The sequence below is a fragment of the Fukomys damarensis genome, unplaced genomic scaffold (genome assembly GCF_012274545.1).
Source record: "Fukomys damarensis isolate Sample0158 unplaced genomic scaffold, DMR_v1.0_HiC HiC_scaffold_21, whole genome shotgun sequence".
Taxonomy (NCBI): domain Eukaryota; kingdom Metazoa; phylum Chordata; class Mammalia; order Rodentia; family Bathyergidae; genus Fukomys; species Fukomys damarensis.
Genome location: NW_022900933.1, coordinates 22,480,913 through 22,502,724, shown reverse-complemented (window position 1 = coordinate 22,502,724; position 21,812 = coordinate 22,480,913). Strand labels below are relative to the sequence as shown.

The window sequence follows — 21,812 nt, the reverse complement described above, 5'->3', positions numbered from 1 at the left end:
TTCTTTTTTTTTTTTTTTTTTTGGTACTGGGGATCGAACTCAGGCCCTTGCGCTTGTGAGGCAGGCACCAGAACCACTGAGCTAAATCCCTGGCCCTCCTGTAATTTTTACTAAGTTCTCTGGTGTAATTCTTTCACTTTAGTTTCTTTCTCATATTGACTTTTTAATTTTCAATTTATGAGAGCCGGGACTCTGCATGCTGTGTTTATTGCAGGATTGTGGACACCTAGAATGGTGTTTGGTCAACAGAAGGCTCTGAATACATGTTTGTCAAACACATGAGTTCATTGCTAAGAGGATTCCTTGTCTTCATTCCTCTTTTGATAAGATACTTGAGAAAGCCCACCGTAGTGTATAAGGGTATGTGTTTCACTACACTGGATCCTGGCCAAAAGAGCAGGAGATAATGGAGCAAGAATTTTAAATTCAGATGACCTGAATTTGAATCCAAGTTTCTGAACCTGCTGTGAGTTCTGTAATTTCTGTGCATCTTAGTTTCCATATCATGGGTTTGTTGAACAGTACAGACAGTATGTTCTCAATAAATATTAGCTATTATCATAGTCATTATTATTGTTATTATAATAGGATGGGGAGTCTGCAGATTTATCTCAGGTCACTACTTACTGCTTTGTTAAAGGTCTGTGTCTTCTGAATAGTTTCTCTGGTGTGAAAAACTAAAAATGTAAATAAGGTTCAAATGGTTTAACTGATAGTGTGAAATAGGAAGAAAAGGGCTAAAGGAGGAGTGGGAAGGGGAGGGGAGAGGAAATAAGGGAAGAGACAAAATGTGAAAAAAGGAAAAAATGGAAACAAAGTCTTTGTAAATATTAGGGAAGAGTGAAAGGGGTGAAGGGAGGGCAGGGGCATGGGGAAAAAATGAGAACCAAGATCTGTCATATAAAGGCACAAGATTCCAATGATGAATATAACTGTATTGTTTGCTTTCAATATACCAATAAATTTAAAGGGGAAAAAAAGTCTGTGTCTGTTCTTTTAATGTCTTTGATTCTCAGGTCAGTTCCTGACATTTGTTTGTTTTGGTTTCAATCTCTCACATTAAAAGCCTTCTTTGACTGATGATCCTTGGGGACACATTCATACCTACGAGTGAGTTTTTCCATTGGCAGACTGCTGCAGGGCAATTGCATATGAAGCTAGCCAGTATGCAACTGGACTATAAAATGCCAGATTTCCAACTTAGAGATAAGCTATTTGGATACTGGCACTTCGTGTAAATGTAGTAGTGGGTTAGTGTTTCCAAATATAGACATTCAACAAATCCGTTCTTCCATTTTTAGCCCTTTGTCTCTCTCTTGCCATATGCCATGCACATAGCCTCTAAATCCCACATCTCAAAGGTTCTGTACAGGGCAAGACAGCTGCACCAGATAAGTTTGCACCAGATAAGTTCACTAAGATTTCCTTTCCTTCTTTCTCCTCTTCACCCTGCCCCCCAAGTGCTATAGCTCTCTACACTATGGATTTGTTCTTCCTGTCCTTTGTCCCTGTGTGGGTTATTTATATTAAAAATTCCTTTTCATCTTTTTTAGGAATATCTGAAGAAGGAGATGAAATAAAAAGGCTTAGGTTCAGTGTATCAATATGTCATCTTTTTAAATCATTACTCTACTTCGCATGTAGAACTGTGGAAGAACTTAGAGCAAATGTGTGTGCGGTGCTGAGCCACACGAGACATCTCCCAACTCTGGTGTTCATGGAGAGAGTCTTAGTCTGCAGAAATATCAAAATTTAACAAGTCAGGCATCATTTTAAGTTGTTTGAAGCATACCTTTTCCTATTCATCCACGTTTTTATTTAACCGATTTGAATCTAGGATTTTTCTAATAGCATGACTTCTTTAATAAAATAAGACATTAAATGTACCATTAAGATTGTTTTTTCTGGAATGAGAAGGATACAGAGTTGCTATGCAGAGCTAAAGGATCGGAACTGATTTGCGAATAAAGCCATATAGATGGAAACCTACTTGTTGGAGGGCTTTTCTCTCTTATTGACTGGAACTGTCCTTAAAGAGCTCAAGTGGTGGGCACCAACTCTCATGAGAATTCATCTCTAGCAAGTATTTACTCACAGGTGAGGATGCGCCTAAGTGGAGCCTGGCAGACAGTTTGAAGGCTACTTGCGTTGGTGATGGGATCATCTCAAGTTAGGTTGTTAATGAAAGTAACAGTACCTGAATTTGGAAAAGTAGTACATACAGGGTTATACGCAGGGCTAGAATATCACCAAAATTTTAATGATGTGTGTGTGGGTAAGCAGATATTGATGTCATAGAAGAAATACATTTCTTCTCAAAAACAGTTACGTACTCTAGTATTCCAAACAATGGAACAATTTCCTTTTTTTTTTTTTTGGTACTGGGGATTGAACCCTGGTCCCTGCATTTGAGAGGCAAGTGGTAGAACCACTGAGCTAAATCCCTGGCCAACAATTTCCTCTTTTTTTGTGAAATATTTTCTCATTGATTATTACTTAAGATTAACTTTTGAAGAATTCAATTATGACTTAAAGAAGCACTAAATGACTTGCGAAGTTTTCAACAGCAATTGCCAATTAGGGTTGTGGTTGCTCCATTATAAATATGGAGTCACATTTGTACAGTAGATGTATTGGTGGGTGAAATACATCTGAGAGCAAAAAGATTAATTTACTGCTTAAAAGATGATTTATTAATACTGAATTTAAAGGCTTAAAAGTCATTAAGTTCAAGACAGAATGGGCAGACAGATCTGCTCTTTTTATGCTCACATTCCAGTAGGGATAGAGGAGGAATTAAGAAAAAGAAAGTAAAATATGTAATGTGCTAGATGATGCAAAGTACTGTGGGTTAAAAGGGATATAAAGAAGAAAGCAAGTGCCCAGAAGTGGGGTCGCAATTTGACACAAGGGGAGAATTTTGAGGCTCATTGAGGAGATATTTGAGCAAATGTCTAAAGGAGGTGGAGGGGAGCCACTGGGCAAGGGTGCACCAGGCAGAGGAACCAGCAGTGTAAAGATCTGAGGTGGGGCTCTGCCAGGATATCTGAGGCACCAAGGAGGCCAGTGTGGCTGGACCTGAGATAGCCAGTAGGAAATGTGGGAGAAGTCAGACAGCGAATGGGAAGCCATCAAACAAATTTTTTTTTCATTGGAGTGAGATCAACACCCTTCGAAGGAACTGTGGATCTGGCTCCTCCCCACTTTTTTTTGTACCAGGGATTGAACCTGGGCCCTTGCACTTGCAAGGTGGGCGGTGGAGCCACTGAGCCAAATCCCCAGGCCCTTAGGAATTGTATGATCTGACTGACTTTTAAGGTATCAATCCAGTGAAGAGGCTAACCTTACAAAGTAACTGAGAGCCCACCTGGGGAGAATGGCTTAAAGTGAATCAATGCTTAGCTCCAAAACTTCAGGCCCAGAGTAGTTGGGTAGTTAGATTTAAACACGGTTGGGCTTTTCCTGGTAAGGATGATGAAACAGCAAAGATGACAACAGAGACAAGACAGTTTGTTAGCTATACGTACAAGTGAATGTTTATAGTGATAGAACATGAATTTAAGCTACATAGGAAAGAGAATATGAGAGGAGAGACAGTGAAAGGTTAGTACCGCACAAACCACGTGGAGATTGAAATCACCAAATCTTAGGAGAGTAGTGCTAGAAGTCAGTAACACTGAGTCAGAAACCTTCAAGGAATGAGACAAAGGAGAAAAGGGAATCCTAGCACACTGCTGGTAGGATTGTAAATTGAAATGACCGTTATGGAAAGCAGGATGAAAATACCTCAGAAAACTAAAAGTAGAACTATCATGTAACTCAGCAACTTTTCTGCTGGATATACACCCAAAGAAAATGAGTCTTGTAGAGATATTTTTACTCCCATATTGCGTTATTTACAATGGCCAAAGTAAGGAAACAGCCCAAGTGTTCACTGGTGGATGAATGGATAAAGACAATTTGATATGTATATATATGTCCTGTTCATTCTCCACTATCCTGAAGACACACACACAGACACACACACAAACACACACACAAACACACACAAATATTATTCAGGACCTCCCCCATACAGAAAGAAATCCTGCGACTTGCAACAATGTAAATGAACCTAGAAGGCGTTTTGCTAAGTGAAACAAATACTACATGATTTCACCTTTAATGTGGAATCGAGTAAGTCAATCTGTAGAAAAAAGGAGTAGAATATGGGAATGGGGAATTGAGGACACTTTTGATCAGTTAAAACATGAATAATTTATGGAGGTCTGTTGCACAATAGGGTAATGATAGTTAACCATGTATTAAATAACACGTATTAAACTTTAAAATTGCTAAGAAAATAGATTTTAAATGTTTTCACAACAATAAATATAGTAACTATATGCGATGATAGAAAGTTAACTGTGGCAATCACTTCAAAATATGCGCATTAACCATATAAAATTATTATTTGTCCCAAAATTTTAATGTGGAAAAACAGGAAAATGTGACAAAATAACCTTGGAGTTTGTATGTGATAATGCCAAAAACGTATGGGTGCTAATTTCTGATGGCTTATGAGTCAAAGTTGAGGATTTTGAAGAAGTGGGGTGGGATAAGGCTGTCAAAGCAACAATGAGGAGAAAGGACATCTGCCTCAATTCCATTTTATGCTTCTAATATATGAGTCAATAATCAGTATGTTTTTGAATTAAAGAATCTATTTTAAGAGATCTTTTAAAGATGTTGCTTCCTACAAATAAATGTCTTTAGCTGGCTCCATGAAGATTAAGTTGGAGCATGAGTTTGCAATTGTTCATCTGTACTACTCACTACTGTGTTCATTTTCAGAGAGCTCTTAAGGAAAGAGGTGTTAGAATTGTAGCTTTAATGCTAAGACATTTGGCTGGAAATTATTCACCATTTATCGGATGCTTCACGAATTTTTGTGGTGGGTAAGGTGTTGTTCAAAGCATGGTGGTTACAACGGTGGAAACAATTGAACAAATTTCCATCTCCCATCATGTTTATATATTAATGGGGGGCAACAGGGTAAAGAAATAAATGTCTAAAATATTGAACAGCCAAGAGCATTAAGGACAAAAAGCAGAGAAATTGGTTGGAGAGTAGTGGGCAGCTTTGCGAATTAAACAGGTCATTTAGGGAAGATGTTAGTGAGCAGCTGACACTTAGTGAAGACTTGAGGAAGTGAAGGAGCCAGCCCTGTAGCTATCTAGGGAAAGAGCTTTCTATGTAAAGGAAACACTAGCAGAGCTGAGCCAGAGTGACCTTTCCAGTGTGGCTGGAATAGAATGTCCAGGAAGAAAGATCAGGTGATAGAGCTAGACAATAGAATGTGGACAGGGGAGAAAAGTGTGGTTCTGAAGCCTAGTTTTGAGAACTTTGGCCTTTATTTTGAATAAACCACAGGAGGGTTATTAAACAGAAATTTAACAAAATGGTCAAGTAAAGTTAAAGAATTATAATAGGTGTAAGGATAATCATACATGAAGGGAGTTGATTTGCTGTACTAAGGAGAGACTGTGTTTTTATTAGTGCTGGATATGAATCCTAAAGCTTCCCTTATGACCATTGGAGCTCAGGGCACTTGATATCTCTTTACTGCCATTTCCTTATTTGTTAACTAAAGGTAATTACAGCCAATATTGAATAATTAAAAAGGCTCAAGGCTCTTTGACAAAGGAGCCAACCATCCTCAGTGAAGAAAAGATAGGCCCTTTAATAAATTGTGTTGGAAAAACTGGATTTCAACCTGCCAAAGATTAAAACTAGACCCTTATCTTTCACCATGCACTAAACTAAAATCCATGTAGATTAAAGATCTACATATTAAAACAGAAACACTAAGCTTGCTGGAAGACAGGTTAGGCAGAATTCTTGAAGACATTGGCATAGGAAAAGACTTTATGAACAAATCCTCAGTAGCACAGGAACTAGCACAAAGAATAAACAAATGGGATCTCATCTTATTAAAAAGCTTCTGCACTGCAAAAGAAACCACCAACAGAGCTAAGAGACAACGTACAGTGTGGCAAAACATTTTTTACTAGCTGCTCCTCAGACAAAGGACTATTATCTAGAATATATAAAGAACTAAAAAAAATCAGGTCCCCCAAATATAAACACCTGATTCAAAAGTGGGCATCTGAAATGAACAGACATTTCTCAGACAAAGAAGTAAAAGCAGCAAATAAATATATGAAAAAATGTTCAACATCACTGGTCACTGGAGAGATGCAAATGAAAGCAACACTGAGATTCCACCTCACCTTTAGAAAAAATGGCTGCTATCAAGAAATTAACCAATTACAAATGCTGGCAGTGTTGTGGGGAAAAACGAACCCTTCTCCATTTTTGGTGGGAGTGCAGACTGGTGCAACCACTGTGGAAATCAATATGAAGATACCTCAAATAATTAGCATTAGAGATTCCATTTGATCCAGCTATCCCTCTGCTGGGTATCTTTCTAAAAGAATTAAAAGAATCATACCACAGTGATATATGCACACCCATGTTTAGAGCGGCACAGTTTGTAATAGCTAAAACTTGGAAATAGCCCAATTGCCCATTGGTTAGAGGCTGGGTAAAGAAGATGTGGTTTAAAGAATGAGAAACTAGACTCATTTGTAAGAAAATGGATGCATACTGAGGTGATACTCAAGTGAAATAAATAAGACACATGTGTAAATACTAAATAGCTTCTCTGGTGTGAAAAACTAAAAGTGTAAATAAGATCCAAATTGTATAAGTGATACATGAAATAGGAAGAAAAGGGCTAAAGGTGTAGGGGAAGTGAGAAGCTTAGGGGAAAGGAAAGAAGGGAAACAAATATGAGAAAAGGAAAAAATAGAAACAAAGTCTTTGTAAAGAGGGGAGGGTGGAGGGGGTGAAGGGAGGGCAGGGGTATGGGTACAAAATGAGAACAAAGATTTGTCATGTAAAGGTACAAGATCCCAATGATGAATGTAACTGTGCCGTATACTTAAACAATACCAATAAAAATGAAAAAAAAAGTCTATGGCTTCCATGACTTATGAAATTTTATGGGGTGTCATATTCTAGCATCTGTCTTATTCTAATCCCATGACAGAAAACTGCACATGTACTGTTAGTTCATTAAGGTCAGTGCTCTACTACGTGGTGACAAAAGGAAATAATAGTTATTCACTGCCAATAGCAGATGCTGAAACCCTAACATGTCCCTCTCCTCAGTGTTGAATCCCTTCCTCTCTCAATCTCCTACCTCCTACGTATGAACAAAAATGATCATCTCCATCACGGCAAAGGATCAGGATCAAAGCTACCTGAGAGACATGAAAAATGCATCTTCTTATAAGGTCTTTATAATTTTTAGACTCAGAGGCACAACCTAATTAGCAGAAGTGATTTCTGTGACTTGTTAGAGATAGTATGTCAGAGTGAAAATCCAAAACTGCCTCACTCCTTCCACGGCTTGTGGAGTAAAATTCCAAGAAGAGTCAAGAATTAAGTACTTATACATATTTTCTTGAGAAGAATTGTGTGCCTAACTATACGCACTAAAGCCTGCTTTACATATATGTTTGTGAGTTATTTGTGGAAAACTTTAATCTCAGACTGATTTAATTCCTCCCATTAGTTATATTACTGCAAACATCTTTTAGTTACTTGTACTATTGTGAGTCAAACTTACTACAGAATATGGCACACATGGTTTTTGCCTTCACGCTATGCTCCTAATAGAGCCTCACTTCTTTTCTTTCATCACACAAATAACTGAGTCTGTATACAGGCAAATATTATGAGAGGATGGGTACTGGAGAGGGCACAATCCTTTGGAGTTAAGGATAAAATGAAATTTATGTAAAAAATACTTGGCCTAAACCCTAGTAGGCACTCACTAAAAGGTAGATTTATTTATACTTAAAGTTGCAAAGGAGAGAAATACCTGTGTATGCTCTTTGTTTTTCAGACTGATCACTGTTAAGGGCTCCTGCCTATAAGAGATAATTAGTTAATAGCTAAGGGTTTATATGATTTAGGATATTTTCCTAAGATCTATTCATCAAAAATTCTTTTTTTGTGGGGGGTACTGAGGATCGAACTCGGGACCTAACTTTGCCTATGTGAGGCAGGCAGCAGCACCACTGAACTAAATCACTGGCCCCAAAATTCTTTTATATTCTATCAATTTTAGTCAAGATAAAATGCCCTTTCTTAAATACTTAACCTTAGCAAAAACCACATTACAAGTACAGTACATGGATTTGTAAAATATTCCCTTAGACATGAATATTTGTCTTAGTAACTTCTGGACCTGTCATAAATATGAAAACATCGATTCAGCCCAAATCCGCAGATGTAAAATGTATGATCCTTTGAGGCCATTGTCTTAGAATAGGCCATTTCCAGGATATTGGCAAACTTTTCCTTTGTTTAAAGTAAAACTTTTAGTGACCAGGGATATAGCTCAGTGGTTCCGCTGCCTGCCTTGCAAGTGCTAAGTCCCAAGTTGGATCCCTGGCATGCCCGCGCACGCACACGCGCGCGCACACACACACACACACACACACACACACAAAACAAAAACAAAAAAATAGAGTAAAAACTTTTGAGAGTTTGAATAACTCTGAGGGTCTTTGCAACATACCCTTTGTCTCTCTCCCATCAGAAGGCAGTCTACTAGTTGGCGAATGCTTTGCAAATGATTTCTCAACAGTTATAAGTAGCCCTGTAATTACAGTCTGCTATAATTTAAAATGTTATTTTTTTTCACTTTAAGAGATGCTGCCCATTAACAAATTAGGATTGGCGGAGGGAACCAACTATCCTGTGTTGTCAACACTATCAGTCTGTTCTCAAGATTTCTAGGACTGAAGCAGATTATCACTTGTTCTTTTTAAGACGTCAACATGTACACAACTTGGGAAAGATGATTGTCTATTCTTTTTCTAAATTCTTCTGTGATCCTCAAAGTTTCTTTGCTGTGCCTCTGGAGATGTGAGTATGTGAATTAAAAGGGCTACTGTACTTTGATTCCCCAATAACTCTGCTCCCATGAGTGCACCCCAAGAAGTCTGTTGGTTGTGTTTTTACAACTCATTTCAGGATTGTTGAATGGAGTAGCAAAGAGACCTCCTCTGGCTTTGCACCCCTGGAGATTTCCTTCTTCTTCAAGGAAGAAGAGCTCCAAGGGCTCTTCTCAGCAAGGACAGAAAGGAAGACAAGATATTCCAGGATGAGTTGCTCATCTGGGCTCATTTCCCCTGCCTTCTGATGGAGGTCCTGTCCTTCCCAAATAGCCAGGAGGTTCAGAAGAGCAATCCGAGCCCAACAAATATACAAGACTCACATGGTCAGAACTGAAGTTGACCAGAGGCAAAAGAAGGAGGGCATGAGAGTAAGTCAAGGAGGTCCATAAACTGTAATGGGTGTGCAACTACCAATACTCCCATAGTAGCCTACACTGGACTCTCCTTACTCTTCAGATCAGTTGCCCCACAATATTTTCCGGTAGACTTGCCTTTGTTCTTTCTCACCCAACTTTATGCTTGTCTGTTGCAATGCCTCTTGCCACCTAAAGTCTATCTCATATACCACTTCCTTTAATAAGGCCTTTGGTAATCCCCCTAACCATAATGGTATCTCGATTCTCTAAATATCTCTGTACTATTTAGCTTTCTTGTCACTGAGAGACAATATCCAACATCCACAACTTAAAGGAGGAGAAGTTTAATTTTGCTCAGTTTCAGAAAACTCAGTCCATGGTTAGCTTGCTCGAACACAGAGACATCATAGTGGAACGTCGTAAGAAGCAGAGCGGGGGAATAGTGCCAGAGAGGAAAGGGGATGAGTGGGGCCTGATACAGTAACTAAGGTCACACTTCCATGGCCTACACAGACACACCTAGAAGCATACTTTACTAATCCCCTTAGCAGCAACCAAACCAATCAAGTTGACACAATTAGCTTAACCTCAACATTATATCACTTGTCAAATTGATACCTAAACATGTCTCCTCAAACCACACTTACATACACTTAAATATACACAAAACAAGGTCATAATTCCACCTAACATGTTACTACTATCTTATATACAACCAAAAATGCTATAATTTCTTCCTCAAAATGTCATCCATTCTAGCATTTTTAAAAATTCCAAGTCCAAGTCATTTCTGGGATTAAAAGCAAATGGTAGCTGTGAACCCCTATAAAAATAAAATATCAGTTACAAATCCCAAGGTACAATGACACAAGGTAAATATTCCCATTCCAAAAGGGAAAAATAGAGGGATAGGAAGAATCAGACAAAAGCAAGCCTGGAACCCAGTAGGGCAATTAAGTCCTATAGCTTCCTACCTAGTGTCCAGGGCCGATAGTGGTGAGAAAGGAGTTTCATGGGGCTTTTGTGGCCCTACCCCTGTGTCTTGCCAATTGCAGCCAATGTAACTCTCTCTCGGACTGGCTCCACTTGCAGCCTGCAGCTTTCTTTGTCAGATATCGTATATTCATGGCATCTCTGACTTCCTGTGTCTCCACTTCAACCTTGGCTTCCTTCCCACAGCTTCACACACTGCCCTCTCAGAGGCCCCTTGCTTCACCTTCCAGGCCTTTCTTTGAAATCTGAGTGGACGCTTCCCTGACTTCACAACTCTTGCATTCTTCATGTTGGTATTGATAAAACAATGCCCAACATCAGGTGGACACTACCAGACCAGAAGCCAGGTTCCTTTTGACCACAACAGCAGTGGCCTCAGTGCCTGGATGGCTGAGCATGGTAAAATGAATCCCAGGAAACCAATTCCCTAGGAGGCTTTTGTCAAGCAAAGGTCCTAAGGACTCCTCAAATGAAAGCTCTACAGTTTTGCACCCTTGAACCAGCAATGGGTGGAGTCTTGCTCTTTCTGAGATGCCATCAAAAGGCATCTTTCCTCTTGTCAATGTATAAAGTTGTTGGCTTCTTTTGAAATAAAGTTGAAAATTGTATTAAAAATTAAAAGTGAAGTTCTAAAAGATTTGAACTTGACCAGATCTGGAACAATTTAAAAATCTTTCAAATGTATTAAGAAAAATCAGGCCTTTGTAAATCATGTTTGTCATTACCAAATAGAGACTCTTTACTAGTAAATAATAAATTTTAAAAACCCACATTGCCTAGGCAATGCAGATAGTTCTAGTTATCTGGTCAATGGACCCAAAAAAGTAAGCACTGGAGATCTTCAGCTCCACCCTTTGGTTTGTTTCTTATTGTTGGAATTCCATATTAATTTCTCCTTGTTGGATGACTGCGTGATGGCAGAGATGCTAAACTGATATGTAGCTTTGCCCTACTTAGCTCCAGAAGCAAGAGGGAAGACGTTTTAGTTGGTGAAGAGGTTGCTTTGTCAATCAGTCTACCACCTTTAATCTCAATTTTCTAGAAAATATCAGGGCATGGGAAAAATGTAGACAATGTTTTACCAGAGTGTAACACACAGGGCCTCTAGTCCAATTGCCAATGGAGCCCTACTTTCCAGTTGAAACCTCTTGAGCCTTTACTGTCCACATTCCTATCAGCGTTCTGGCCTTAGAGTTCCAGTCAGAATTATTCATTAGGCTCTTCTAAGTCTTCTCTAGCCTGCATCTCCAAACCTTTTCAAATTCCTCCTGCAAATTATTTCTGAAGGATACTAAATCACATGGTCAGGTACAGTCACAGCAATAACCCACAATTTAAAGGAGAGGTTTAAATGGCTCACAGTTTCATGTGTTCAGTCCATGATCAGCTGGCTTCAAGGCAAAAGTCTTGGATAGAGCAAAGATACTTAGTTTATGGTAGTGAGGAAGGAGAGCATGGGAATAGTGTCAGATATAGTCTTCAAGGTCACACATTCATGGCCCACCCAGACATACCCAGAAGTGTGCTTTACTGATCTCTTTGGGAGCTCCCAAGTCAAACAAGTTTGACACAATTAGTTTAATTACAACAATCTCTTATTATTCTTCTTACATTACAGTTATATTATAGTTGCTTATTTATATTTATCCTTAATTTGATTTTAACATTTTTAAAAGTAGAGTCTGTGGCTTATCCATGTAATTTTCATGGAGTTCAAAAGGGATTCAGTAAAATTCCTATGAGTACATGAATCCCTTTCCCTAGTATATTTTAGATTATTCAATTTTTGTCAGGAAGAAAAGAGAACAAGAAAAGATGGGATAAGATCCAGGGATTTAGCTCAGTGGGGCCAGCATCTATCTTGCACATGCAAGATTCTGCATTTGAACCCTGGTACAAAAAAAAAGAAAAAGAAAAGACAGGATAAGTTAGGGATGGCAGAGGGCTGGTGGCTAGGATCAAAACTGATTTCATTCAGGCCAAAAATTTTGCCAAGAATCACAACACAGTAACAAGAAGACAAAAAACAATCAAAAGTCATAGAAAATTGGGCAAAATTTTGAACAGAGAGTTGTCCAAAAAATATACCAGTGCCTAATAAGTATGTGAAAAGATGCTCAAGTCATTAATAATTGAAGAATCACAAATGACAACCATGATGTGATACCACTGTATACCAACTAAAATGCCCCAAAGAAAAAAAGATTGATAATAAAATGGTTTAGCCAGTATAAAGCTGTCATACCTTGCTGGTTAAAATAGAAAGTGGGCCAACCACTCTGGGAAATAGTTTGGTAGTATTTCCTATAAAGTAAAACTTCTCTCTTATGTCCTGGCAATTTTAGTCCTAGAGTTTTACACTAGAAAAATCAAAAGATATATAGTTTTCTATAGGAGGGCGGGGCATAAAGGCAATTTCAAGGTAATGAAGACTTTCACTTAAGACATACACTTAAAAACTATATATTATTGTCTATAAATTGTAGTCAATAAAAATAAATTTTCCCTGGTTCCTCTGAAAACCATGTATTCTATACATCTGTAGATTTCAGGTATGCTTTAAAGAACTTTGTCACAAATTTTCAGCCTTCTAATCTTATGATGATCATAAAAAGTATTTTAAAAGGCTTGTTTTTCTGTAAACTAAGAAAGTAGGCCTTTGAATTTTCAAATGATTAATTTGATTAGCTAAAAGCAACAACAATTTCTAAATTCGTTTTTGTTGATATGTGTAATTCAAACTCAAGGATATTATCACAAAGATTTTATCTTCTTAAAGGTACTTATAAGAGTAATTCAAACTATTACACTACATTATAGTAATTTTCATTAGTATGCTAAGTGAGTTGCATAATTTGGAACTTAGAGACTGGTTATTATGGAAAGCATTGCTTTTCAGTGTGTTCTTTCCTTTGGCATTATAGATATAGACATCGAGAGCTTCTCTTTCAAAATAAAGTGAAAAGAAAACAAGGTGATCAAAAATAGAAAGTATAAAAATGAAAAATGAGATTGCATATCTTGATTAGAAAAATCAGGAAGTAAATTCCCAAGCTAAATTTAAAAGCACCCCCTGCCTCCCTTTGAATTTACGGAGACTACTAAAAAGATGCTGTACCTGTTTTAAACACAGTTCCTTTTTTTTGAGAAATTACCTAGAGAAAAGGTGGTAAACTAAGTGGGCAAATTTGATTGTTTTTGTTTACTGTTAGAGATAATTGTGTTCTTTTACAGAAAACTTTACGAGGCAGAAATAATGACAACCAAACCATGACTTTTTTTTTGTACTGGGGATTGAACTCAGGACCTTGTGCTTGCAAGGCAGGTGGCGGAACCACTGAGCTAAATCCCTGGCCCCCAAACCATGATTTTGATAATTCAATTAAAATTCATCAACTATTTATTGGGTACTTGCTCTCTTCTTTTTTGAGATGGGGGAATACAAAACTGTCAGACACAGTCTGTTTTTTCTGGGATCTTAAAATTTAATTATTGGAAGATTTGCGGGAAATAAAGTAATGAAGTTTTTTGTTTGTTTGTTTTTGTACCAGAGATTGAACTCTGGACCTTGTGCTTGTGAGGCAGGAGGTAGAAACACCAAGCTAAATCCCCAACCCAAAGTAGTGGAGATTTTGACAAAAGTTCAAGATAGGTGATTAGTTAACAAATGCATTTTAGGACATCAACTGTGCTTGGAATTTGAAGAATGGGACCGGACTCAGTTCATTTCTTACTTTTTTCCTACTGACCTTTGAAATACAGACATCTCATTGATTTCTTTTTCTATACCTTGTGGCTTTCTTTTCAAATTTAATTTTAATTTTTACCCATGTAATGCACAGATTTATTTTTTTAAAATGTAAATTACATCAGAGTCTTGATAACACAAACAGCAGTCCCTTTCATCTTGATTCTGACATCCCAAAAGCAATCATTTTCTACCATTTTATTCCATGATTGTAAACATTTCATCCAGTGACTTCCTACTATGGAAGATAAAGATTTAACTATCTTTCATAACCCTTCAGCCACACATGTTTACTCTCTTGAAACCCTGCCAGTCTGTAAAATAATTTTAGGACATTGGTAAAACCCATATTCAATATCTCCATTATTAAATTTCTGTTTATTATGATTTTATTGACTTTCCAGTGTAATTTTGTTTCTGCATGACATGTCTGTCTGCTTCTTTGCCTCTGTTTTATTTACACATCTTGCTTTGAATGGATCTAATGTTGTCTTCACACATCTGCAAAGTTCTGTAAAACACTCCTAAAACCAGTTTTGCCCATGGTTAATCCTGTTAGGAAATTTATTCATCCCCTTTTGTTCTAAAAGACCTTCCTGGAGCCCTCTGTCCTTCAGCTCTGGTGTTGCAGCCTAGGACCTTCCTTTGTGGTGATCTTGGGAATTCCGTTAGATTTTTTTCCATGGTGATCCCTGTCTTTTAATTCCTCGTTATTCTCTTTCCTGATTTATGCTTCAAGAAAGAATGAGTAAAACAATTATATTCCTAGACTCTGAATGTCCAAAAATTATTTTCTTATCATACCTAATGCATCAGTTAAAGTTCACTAGAGGAACAGATTTTAAGTATTTTTATAAAGGATTTACAAGGTAGGCTTACAATAGCCACCTGTGGAATCAGTGGTAGAAGAATATAAAATGGCCACTTGTGTGCTAGATCCTGTCAAAGATCAAAGTCCTGGAGCTCACTACGTAGTCTGGTGAGAATCTGTGTCAGAAAACTGAAGGGTCTATGTTGGAAGACTAAAGAATCAGCCCTGGAAGCCTGAAGAAAAGGGAGACAAACATCCAAAGGCAATGGTGATAACTGGGCTTTTCTAAAAAAGAAAATGGAAGACTTCCTTCTTGTTTTCCTTTTTATTCCCTCCAGGATACAAGCCTATTGGTTGCGAGTCTTCTGTCTGCATCCTAGGTGGGTCTTCCCTCCTCAGTTTTTGGCCTTTGTGTCAGTCATCCACAGACACATCCAGAGTTCGCCAATCTGCTAGGCCATTCTTACTCAGGTCAAGTTGACATACCATAATTCGTGATCATACTTGACCAATAGTTTGGAAATCACTGTTTCTCAGAATTTGAAGGGTTTCCCTATCATCTCCTTTTATGTCACTGCTGAGAAGACTGATGCCATTTTGCTTCTCTAGCCTTCATAAGTAACATGGTTTTTCTCTTTAGATGCTTTTAGGTCATTCTTTTTATCCCAGCATGTTCATATCTCATCATGTACCTTCATGCTTTCTGTTTTTCAGGCATATATGTAGTGTGTAATTTTCTTTTTAATTCTGAAAGTTCATTTTCTTCATTTATGAGAAATGGTCTGTCACTGCATACTTTTATGGTGTTTGCTTTTCTTCCTAAAACTTTTGTTAATTAGATTATAGACTACGTGGCTTAGACTTCTGATTTTCTTATCTTTTCTTCTTTCTCTTCTATATTTTTTTTGTTCTGAGAAATGTTATCCACTTTATCTTTTAAAACAAAACTTGCTTATTTTATTTGCCATGGCTCTCATATTTTAAATTTCCAAAATCTCTTATTTTTTTAATATTTCTCTAAAAGGAATTATTTAATTTATGTGAAATATATTTGTTATAACTTTAGAGTTTTTGTTTGTATCTTCCTCTATCTTTATTCCTCTCTAAGTTTGAATCCAGCCTGGGAAACTTTGTGAGACCCTGTTTTAAAATAAAATATAAAAGGAGCTGGAGATATAACTCACTGTCAAGGCCCCAGGGTTCAATTCCCAGGAGAGGAAGGGGAGGGAGGCGGAGAGGGAGAGGGAGGGAGACGGGGAGGGGAGGGGGAGATCAGGGAGGAAAAGAAGGAAAGAAGGTTATTCAGGTAGGGAAGGAAAAGAAAAATGGTCTCTGTTTGCAGGTGATATAATCTTATATACCCTAAAATTCCACCAAAATCCTGTTAGAACTAATAAATGAATTCTGTAAAATTGTGTGAGGAGGACAAAATTGACATAAATTCAGTTGCATTTCTATATATTAACAATGACCTATGAGAAAAAATAAAATATTTCCATTTTATATTGGTAGCAAAAACAAAACAAAAAATACTTTGAAATAAATTTAAACCAAGGAAGTGAAAGATTTATACACTGAAACTGCAAAACATTCATATTTTTCACGTCAATGGCTTTCCTCCAAGATCTGGTGATCCTGGGATGTCTGTTCTTATTTGTGAAAGGGGCTCCTGAGAAGTTCTGTATGTAGACTTATTGGCTAATGAGCTTTCCTGCAGCAAATTTAGAAGACTATCAGTGATCATTTCTGTAGGTTTTTCCTTTTCTTTGCGCTTGTCAGCCACTCCCAAATTCCGATCTCCTGCCTGGTGCCATATTTTATGAGTTGATTGGAATGGGGAGTTGTTGATCTTATGTGCTAGAATATACATTTTCATAGCAACCTCTTTTCAAAAACAGTGTCTCACTTCAGACCTCACTGTGCCTATTATCCTTAAGCCTTTTTGATGACATTTTAACTGAAAGCTCTCCTCTTCTAGTGTGTGTAAGAAAGTGGTTGCTTGACTGTTCAAGATGAGACTGGCAATCTAGAAGAACAAGTGAACTTTTAAAAGATTTCCAACTTCAGTGTCACCTACTCCCCTACCTGCAGAATACTTAAGATTTGCTGAAGAATCTTTCCTACATTTTGTGATTTGAATTAGCTTGCTTATTATTGGCCCCATCCATGCAAGTACTCTCTCTTGGTCTTCAAGGACTTGAATCCCTTATTTACATGATTACATCTACTCTTTGCAACTGGGAATTTATGCTTTTAACTCATGTTTGAGAAAGAATCTTCTATTTTTTCTGAAAGTACACTTATTAAATTAAGATTCTCAGTTTTCAATGCATTTCAATAATTAAGTACACGCTTTTATCAAAACTCATATTGTCTGATGTCAATCATTTGTTTTTACAAACTAATCTGAAGGCGTTTCATGTTCACACTTTCTATGCATGGATTTTAAACCCACTGAAACTCTCTAGTACTTTTCTAGAGTTACTGTCTTTGCTATCTTCTTTGTTGCTGAGACACAATTTAAGAAAAGAGAGGTTGATTTTGGTTCCCAGTTTGTTATGGTTTCAGTCCATAGTTGGTTGGCTCCACTGCAGGGTGGCATGGCCGAGAGGAATGGTGGAGGAGAGCTGCAAAAAACTGCTCACAGTATGACAAACAGGAAGCAGGGACAGACTAAGGGAGGAACGAGGGAGGGAGATAAACCCTTCCAGGCCTCAGTGACTCACCTCTCCAGGCTAGACCTTATTTCCTAATAGTAAATCAGCTATAAACCATCATAATCCCATTATCCTATGAGCACATGAGGGTCATGGGAGATATCTATCTATAAACCGTAATGTTTATCATAAAAACTTCTACCAACTGAGCATCTTAAGCAACAAAAATATTCTGGATGTTGCAATTCTTAGATCAAGGCATTAGCAAACTGGTTTCTCCTGAAGCCTCTCTCCTTGGCTTGCATATGGTTACCTTCTCCTCACATGGATTTTCCTCGTAGATTTGCCTGCCTGGTATCTCTCTGTGTGTTCTAATGTTCTCTTCTTTTAGAACACTAGTCAGATTGGATTTGAGTCCGCCTATTAACCTTATTTTAATCGAATTACCTCTTCAAAGACTTTATCACCGAATAGAGCCACATTCTAGGGTACTAGACATTAAGCCATTGTATTAGTCAGCTTTCTGATTACTGAGACACAATATCCAACACCTTCAATGTACAGGAGGAGATGTTTAATTTGCTCATGTTTTCAACACTTGATCAGTTGGCTCCAAGGCAGAATCCTCATGGCAGAAGGGTGTGAAAAGGCAAAAGTGCTTAGTTCCTGGTAGTAGAAAAGCAGTGGATCAGTGCCAGAGTGGAAGGGGTGGGGAACAAAGACATAGATCACTACGTCATGCCTCTATGGCCCACCCAGATATACCTGGAAGTGCGCTTTACCAATCCCCTGGAGTGGATCCCCTGAGTGGATCCAACCAAATCGAAACTCCACCCTTACCACACATCCCAGTCCTTGTCAATTTGCTACCGAAATACATCTCCATAAACTATACTTAATCTCAAAAGAAAGACAATAGCAAGTTTTTAGTTCTGCCTAACATACGATATCTACCTCAAGTACAGCTGGAAATGCAGTAACCCCTTCCCCAAATTCTCAAGAGTCTCAACATTTTTCAAAAGTCCAAGTATATTCTGAGACTCAAGGCAAAGTCTTGGCTATGAATCTCTTTAAAAATGAAAAATAAATTACCCAAACCCAAGGTACAATGGCACAAGGTAAAATTCCTATTCTAAAAGCGAAGATTAGGGGGATAAAAATGAATTGGATCAAAGTTAGACTGAAACCCAACAGGCAAACATTAAATCAAGTACCTCCTAATTTGGCCTTTGGGGCCCATGAAGGTGAGATGTAAGTTCCTAGGGGCTTGATTAGACCCATCCCTATGCTGTTTTTTTTTTTTTTCTTGAGACAGGGTCTCGCTATGTAGTTGAGACTGACCTGGAACTCACTGTGTAGTCCAGGCTGGTCTCGAACTCATAGCGATCCTCCTGCCTCAGCCTCCCGAGTGCTGGGATTACAGGTGTGCGCCACCACACCTGGTCCTATGCTGGTTTTGATTGCAGCTCACACGGCCTCTCTCTTGGCTGGTTCCCTTCATGCCTTACAGCTTTCCTTGGCAGAAATTTCATATTTGTGGACATCTCCAACTTCCTGGGTCTCCACTGCAACTTTAGCTTCATTCCGTCCCTTTCACAAACTTCCCTTGGGAGCTCATTTCCTGGCTTTGCAAGCCTTCCTTTGAAATATTGGTGGATGTCTCCCTGACCCCAAAACTCTTGCATTGTGCATCGTGGTAAAACGAGCATCACATGGCCAATGCCAAGGTCTGCTCCCAGCAGAAGCAATAGCCAGGTGCCCTGGGACCATGGCTGCAGCAGCTTTGGAGTGTCTGGATTGCTAAGCACAGCAAAATGAATCCCAGGGAACTAATTCTCTACAAGGTTCTTGAGCAGGGGATTCCAAGGATGCTCCTCCCAAGTGAAAGGTTGACACTTTTGTACCCTTGAGGTTGCCATGCATTGGGTTAGGTATACTCATAACAGCAACCCTGCTTCTCTGGCACTAGCTTTCTCGTCCCTGAGACACAATACCCAAGACCCACAATTTAAAGGAGATGTTTAATTTGCATATGGTTTTATTTCATTATTGGCTGGCTCCACGGCAGAGACATTATTGTAGAAGTGTTTTGAGGAGCGAAGCTACAGTCACAAAGCAGAGCAGTGGAACAGTGCTGGAGAGGAAGAGACAAGGCGCCAGACACACACCCCATGGCCGTGCCCACATGACCCAGTTGGAAGTGTGCCCTGTCAGTGTTCGTCGTGGATCCCAAAGTCGGCCAAAATTGACATTCTACCCTAACCTTAGGCTTCAACACTTTAATTCGACTGGGGATATGTGTTGGGGAGCACCATTCAGCACATACAAACTTAATTTGAAGGATTTTAAAAGTTAAGTTCTATTTCTGATTTTTGAAAAAAGAACTTTTATGGCATTCACTATTAATAACGGGAAAATCACATAATGCATGAATGTTTCAAAATACCTGTTTCTCAAAGGTTTCTCCAGTATGAATTTCTTTAGAAAAGCAATAATTTCTCTCATTCATTGTTGAGCTATCACCTTTACCTTGAAAATGCAGGTAAAGGGCCATTTTGCTCAGTGGCACCATCCCTGCCTCCCTCGCTAGCACAAGGTCCTGAGTTTGTTCCCCAGTACCAAACAAACAACCCAGAAAATGCAGATAAAGATGACTTCTAGGTTCAAAACAAATACCAGTGGAGCCTTAGCACAGTAAAAGTTGACACATAACACAAGTTACAAGTTACTAGTGACTCCCCATGCGGTACAGCAATTTTTTGTGTGTGTGTGCCAGAGATTGAGCACAGGACCTTGAGCTTGTGAGGCAGGTGCGGTGCCACTGAGCTAAATCCCTGGCCCTGGTACAGCAATTTTTAAGAGAATAAGGCCACAAACCAACTAAATCAACTAACTGGGTACATTTAATCTAAAAATGAGACAAAATTGTTAAATGTGAAATATGAAGGTGTTGGGCTGGGGATTTAGCTCAGTGGTTCTGCTGCCTGCCTTTCAAGCATAAAGACCTGAGTTCAATCCCCGGTACCAGAAAAAAACAAAATGATGAAATACGAAGGCGTCAACATCTGAGGACTGTGGATCATCCACTCTTCTCCAGGGATGTGTCTATTCACTATCTGACACCTGAGGGCCTCTGGTCATTTGCATACAACATATTAATACATCTTAATTTGTTTTTATTTAAGAACATAAATATAAATAATTTCTTTTTGTCCCTAAAGAATGGTTTTGTGCATCCTGGTGCTGTGTTACATTTTGGCAAGGACTGAGCTAGAAGCTCAACTAGGGCAAAATCAAGAGGATGGAGAGGATAGTGGTCCTAATAGAGGCTGGAGGGGCCAGATGTGATGGTGCACACCTGTAACCCCAGCACTCTGGGAGGCTGAGGCTGGAGGACTGCCATTTTGAGCCCAGTCTGGGCATCTTAGTGAGATCCTGTCTCTCATTAAAAATAAAAGGGGCTGGAATGTAATTCAATGTAAAGACCGTGGGTTCAGTCCTTCGTACAGGAAACAAAACACAGGCTGGAGGGAAACAATTGATAGAACTTGATTACTGATGCAATAAATGTCTTCAGCTGTTTTAAAATGTGCATATGTCCCATCTTCTTCTCAATATGAATCAAGCTATCACTTATATTCGCCAGGCATTGTGCAGTACACATGCACGTTTATTTTTCTCTGCAAATACTAGAGCTTATTTGAGTGTCTCAGAATATTTGAGTGTCTCAGAATTTTGCCAACAGTTACTGCTCCACACACAGAAACCCCCATGAACATCCATGCCAAGGCAGCTGCCTGACCAGGGATCAGAGAACCTGCTAGGGTTTGGAGCCCTCTGAGTCTCAAAGAACAAGAACCTTCTTCCAGGAAATACTTTGAACAGCCAGGCAGAAAATATTAACAGAGGCTTTTACCTAAGACAAGAGCATTGTTTCTCTACCTTGGAACATCAGCTTCTCTGCTTTATTCCTCTTCTATTCCAAAAGTACTGTAAGTAAAAAAAACCCACTAAAACACTCCTTTTTATGTTTTACTCACAGTAGGGTCGGTCCACTGTATACTCCTCCAAATGCATCTTTGTCAATAACTGTCAGGTATTTATTCTTGTTCAGGTAGCTAAACAGACAGTGAGAGAGAGAGAGAGAGAGGAGAAGAGAATATCAAGTGAGTTTAAACAATTATACCAAATTAGTACAAATACAAAATCAAAATAAGGACATGGTCTCCCTAG

The 21,812-nt window shown here is 38.6% G+C and overlaps 1 protein-coding gene across 2 annotated transcripts in view; it reads right to left on the bottom strand.

The window, feature by feature from the left end:
• The window catches only part of Tshr (thyroid stimulating hormone receptor), a 144,003-nt gene that overhangs the window by 7,776 nt on the left and 114,415 nt on the right, over nucleotides 1–21,812 (bottom strand). For both annotated transcript variants that reach the window (XM_010616243.2, XM_033766893.1), the window contains one exon: nucleotides 21,620–21,697. In XM_010616243.2, the coding sequence (XP_010614545.1) occupies nucleotides 21,620–21,697 (78 nt within the window). The remainder of the gene's footprint in view (nucleotides 1–21,619; nucleotides 21,698–21,812) is intronic.